At 37.3% G+C, this 5,568-nt stretch overlaps 1 protein-coding gene across 1 annotated transcript; it reads right to left on the minus strand.

The window, feature by feature from the left end:
• Nucleotides 1-404: 404 nt before the first annotated feature.
• On the minus strand, nt 405-5,343 carry LOC141648125 (putative disease resistance protein RGA1). The gene is made up of 2 exons (XM_074456610.1): nt 5,211-5,343; nt 405-4,073 (listed from the first exon to the last, which is right to left on the minus strand). Exon 2 carries the CDS (start codon nt 4,036-4,038, stop codon nt 661-663), a length of 3,378 nt encoding a protein of 1,125 aa, XP_074312711.1. The 5' UTR covers nt 4,039-4,073; nt 5,211-5,343; the 3' UTR covers nt 405-660.
• Nucleotides 5,344-5,568: the final 225 nt, after the last annotated feature.

The raw sequence follows: 5,568 nt of genomic DNA on the forward strand, positions 1-5,568 counted from the left end.
GGGAGAACTATGATAGATGGAATTGGTTTATGAATCTTCTCATTAACGACAATTGAGCAACCGGCAGTTTTAGGTAAACAAAGTAAGGAGTTGGCAATTAAGAAAGGAATGTATATTTTAGAGTGGTACTAATAGAAACAAAATTTCTAGAATGGCATTATTAGAAAAAAAGAAGTTTTAGGATGGCAATGAATATATTTTCCTCGTTTACCGGCTAATCAAGTAAAAGGTTATTTAATGACAATTAAGTAGGTTAAACACATTCTAAAGTGGCAATTATAGAAAATAATTTTTTACAATGCCAGTTTTAGAAAAAAAAAATCTTTTACAATGGCAATAAGAGCTTTTAACTCTACATTTTTTCACCTTTGTCAAAAAAAAAAAAAAACACCACCTGGTTAGAAATTAGTAACTCATCATCTGAAGGACCAACAATTACATTACTCGCCATAAACTCTACGTTAGGCACATCTCCGAGTTAAAGATATTTGAGCTGCAGAAGTTGACTCATTGATGGCAGAGTAACCAATTCCAACATATCAAATCCTATAAGTCGGATTTTAACAAAACTATATACATCATCAATTTTATCATCTTTACAAATTTGATAATTTTATTTACAAAGCTAAACCCATGCTTGCAGTTTTTATTCTTAATTAATTATCGAACAATTAAATGGGGGATGTGCCGTAGTTTGGGCCAGTCTTCACCATCTGGTTGCCGGCATCTTCTTGTAAGGTTTTCACAGCCATAAATGCCAAGAGTTTCCAGAGCAGGCATATGTGCGATTGCTTCGGGCAAGGATTTCAGTTTGTCGCATCTGATAATGTGTAGTGTTATCAAAGATGTGAGGTTGTTGATCCATTCCGGCAGCGCTTCCAAGTTTTCACATTCTTCTATCCTTAACAATTGAAGCGAGGTCAAGTACTGAAGCTCCTTTGGCAGATTTATCAACTTTGTGAGAGAATAGAAACTCAACTGAGAGAGCAAGTGAAGGGATTCCCATGACGTCGTCGCGGTCGCTGCTTCTTCATTATTGTTTTCCAATTCCAAGTTTTTACATCTCCCTATGGTCAGTATCTGCAGGCTAGTAATGTGCCTTACCTCTCCTGACAAACTCATTAGGTTTGGGCAGTCCCATATTCCCAAATGTTTAATATAAGGAGCGTGCTCTATGCATTTTTCTGCTAAAGTCGACAAACTCTCCCCCTCAAAATTCTGAATACCTAGATATTGAATACCCTCTGGATACTTCTCAAACAAGCAATCAAGTGCTCTAGTGTCGTCTGTTCTCACACTCTCCATGTATAACAAGGGGAAACCAGAAGACAAGCTGGATGACGAGCCTCTTGTGGAATCACCTGGAACGGCTCTTTTATTCTCCAAGAAGGTCAGTGTTCCGTGATATTTATGCAAATTTAGATTACATAATTTTGAACATGAAGGTAAACTTCTCAGGCTTGGACAATCATACAAACACAACTCACGTAGAGAGGGAAATGATGGGACAACCGCGGGAGGGGAACCCACTTTCCCTGTCCCCCAGTTTATCTCTTCGCTCCACCATCCCTTTAGCTTTGGAAATTTACACAGGACAAGCTTCTCCAAGGATGGGTAGAATAGTAACTCGTCATATCCAGGACCGACAACTACCTCACTCTCCATAAACTCCACATTCGGCATACCCAAGACTTCAAGGCATTTGAGGTGACGAAGTCGACTCAGTGAAGGGAGAATTTCTATGCCATCAAAATTCGTCAAGTTAATTTGAACAAGGTTCGGAAGTGAAGACGCTAGGGACTTGGCCCAACTAGGTAATTTGAACCCATCATAATTCTCGATTTTAATTCTTGTGAGTTTACTATGAGGTTTAAGACAGGCCAATAAAGATTCATCAATAGCTCCTTGATCACTAAATTGTATGATCAAATTCTTAAGATGCGCTGCGTTTAGTAACTCTACGTTCCTATAGTTTGCCATATCAAAAGTTGAATAACTATTGAATACAATATTGAGTTTACCTCTCAGGTTAACAAGAGCATTGAGGTCTTTCAGCTTACCAATATTACCCTCGTCAGGCACTTCCTTTCCCACCACAAATGTAGTTAAAGTATGCAGACTTGTCAAAGTATCCAAACCTGGTGGCATATGCCTCAAACAGCTGCAGCCACGAAGAGACAGGTGCCTCAGATTCACAAGTTTCCTCATGTCTAATGGCAGCTCTGATACACTAGTCCTATCTACATTCAACACTTGCAAGTTATACAGTTTGGTAATTGAGTTCGGGAGAACTCTCAATGCATCATTATCAGAAAGATTAAGATTCCTCAAGTGTGACAGATTACCCATAGTATCTGGTAAAGTACTGATAGAACTGTATCTCAAATCCAATACCCTCAATCTTCTTAGGTGTGAACAGATTGCAATGACATTTGATTCCGACAACTGCAGATTGTATCCAAGATTTAGAAAAGTACGCAACGTGTACGTCTCACCCAATTCAGTAATAATACTAGTCAAGAGGGCATGTACATCAGTTGTAAATGAGAGATGAATATTTCTCCTGCTTAAGTGGCCTTGAAAAGAATCTAATAAAATGGTCTCTTTACCAGCTACTTCTTGTGCAAGATCATGGATCAAATCATGCATCTTACATTCATAAATTTCACCATATCTATCCCTCTTGACGTCTTGTAAAAAACATCTTTGCAATAACATAGAAAAGTACTCATCACCTACATCTTCTTCATTTTGATAGCCACTTGGTTGATCAAGGCATCCGTGTGCCACCCACAACCTAACTAATGATTCTTTGTCTAATCTCCAATCTTTAGGAAAAAGTGCACAATAGCTAAAGCAACTTTTTAAAGCCGGTGTGAGATGATAATAACTATACTTCAATATTGGCATTACACCATTCTGACCTGGTCCCATCTCCATCAAATTAGCAACATTTTTTAATGACATCCATTTTTTCTCATCCTGGTCATATAACATGCTAGCTGCTACCCTTATGGCCAAAGGAACATCAGCACATTTTTTCACAATCTCTTTGCCGATGTCAAAGAGATGATGAGTACTATCCATAGGCTTTTTTCCTTGTTCAAATGCCAATCTCTTAAATAAGTTCCAAGAATTTTCTTTCGAGAGGCCTTTTAACTCGTACATCAAATCATGTGCAACCACTTTTGCAACCTTCTTCGAGCGACTAGTAACCACTACTCTACTTCCCATGTTACCTAAATCCAGAAATGACTTTAGTTTATCCCACTCATCACGACTTTCGCTCCAAACATCGTCTAAGACAAGTAAATACCTTTTTCCCTCTATCATATTCCGAACTTGTCTTTGCAAATCTTCTATATTGAACACATCTCTTCCGAGCATCTGACGAAAGATCTTTTCCAAGATAAAGTCGTCAGAAACACAAACCCACATCTTCAGTTCAAACGCCTTTTCAACCCTACTGTCACTATAAACCAGTTGAGCAAGAGCGGTTTTCCCCAACCCACCAATCCCAACAACAGTGACGTAAGAAACCTTGTGACCAACAACATTAGAAGACTCAGAGTCAGAATCCCCAAGCAACATTTTCACAATAGCTTCCCTGTCATCCTCTCTCCCAATAATAGTATCTTCACCAACAAAAGACATGGTTTCTGGTTTTCTCTTAATAGGCACATAAACATCAGTAAACCCAAATTGTTGACGATCTTTAGCAATTTTATCCAATTTGCTCCTAAGGTTCTTAATCTCACGCGACATATTGAAAGCAACAAGGACCTGATTGGAACGAGAGAAGAAGCGGCGTACCTTTTTAGAGCTCTTACTACCCTTGATGAGCTTATTCTTCTGGACCATGGTGTTAAACTCATCGAGCAGGTCATCGACATCGTAAACAGCTTCCTTGAGCCTCTCTATATATTCCCTACCGCCATGACCGAGCTCTTGGTGTTTAGATTCGGCATCAATCAGAACACACTTGATGGTGGAGACAGTGAGCTTAAGGTCGTCAAGTTGGGATTCATACCCAAACATTGAGCACACATCTCTTAATTCCTTACTGTGGAGTGCTGCATACAGTTTTTCAGCAACTGTAAGTATAATTCCAGTAGCCATTTTTTATTTTTTTTTCAGTTTTAAGTTTTAACACAAAGTAGTTGTTGATGTTTGCATATTAATAACGTATCTTCAATTATTAAAGGACGGTAAAGGGACTAAAGGAAGGTGCTGTCACACTACCATCAAGTTGCCTGCTATGTTCATACTAAGATTTTTCCAAAAGCATTCTTCTTGCAACTTTGAGTAATTTAAACAAGAAAATTACAACTAGCTTTTATTTTACTTAAATACTCCTAGTTGTAAATCAACTGTTGTCATATCTCCAATGGAACCAAAGATTCATTACTCTTTGGTTTTGTATTATGATGAAATAAATTAAAATGGCTCACTACCATGGCTCCGCTTCTTTCTCTTGTAAACTAGCAGTTCTTCCATGCACTTCTCAATGCAATATTATTCAATGAGCAATATTATTCAATGAGGATCCTCTGTCCCATTTGATGTCTCATTGTATGTGTCACACCACTTAGCTTCTAACACATCAGCAAGTTTATATATTTGTTGTAATATTTTATTTTATCATAAGTGATGTGTCAAAATGTAAGTGGGGCGGCATACATAATGGGACACACAGTGGGACAAATGATCCTCACTGAATATTATTTAGGGCTATTAGGAAATAGCGTCTTTGTGTTACTAGTACAACTTACCGAGCAATTTGTGGGAGCCATTGAGGCACTGGGTTAAAATTTTGTAAATCGATTCAAATTTTAGCCCATTTAGATAGATGGGATAAGCTTTTTGCTACTCGATAAACATATCAATTTTGTTCCACCAATCTATTTGACTCATTTTAAGTTTAAACGGATATAACCGTCTTAAACAGGCATTTGTAAAACAAAGGAGCACAGGGAAATAATATAATATCGACCCATTCACTCCGTCTCAGTCAATTACGGAGTACTTCACTATCTTTTTGGGGAGAATTATTGTAATCAATAAAGCAAATAACTAACTGAAGCAAATTGAACTACAATTGGAATTAAAGACAGCAAAAAGTAAACATCAAAAGAAATTAGCAGTAAACAAGAAAAAAAAAAAGGAAACATTTATCTAATAAAGAAATTTGGGTGAAAATAAAACTTTACCGATTTAGAAGCATAAAAATTAAGCTATGCACGACATTCTTGATCAGATTTTAGGGAGTGTTTTTAGTGACGGGTTTTGCTGGCAATTGGCAATGCTTGGTGAATGGGTGAATGGTGATGTACAAGAAAGGCATAGTGGCTTTCGGCTTTCAATATTGGGCTTAATAACTGGGACATGTGATCCCAATCTTTTACCAATTCATAAGGACGATAATGGATCGGAAACGATGATGTAGTTACTAATTTTAGTAATTTTTGTACAAATTTTACCCTTTTATATACTCTCTCTTATTTTTTATACTAGTTTTTTTGCCCGTGTGTTGCACATATATTAAAATAATGTGTGATATATTTCATA

The sequence above is a fragment of the Silene latifolia genome, chromosome 3, assembly GCF_048544455.1.
Source record: "Silene latifolia isolate original U9 population chromosome 3, ASM4854445v1, whole genome shotgun sequence".
Taxonomy (NCBI): Eukaryota; Viridiplantae; Streptophyta; class Magnoliopsida; order Caryophyllales; family Caryophyllaceae; genus Silene; species Silene latifolia.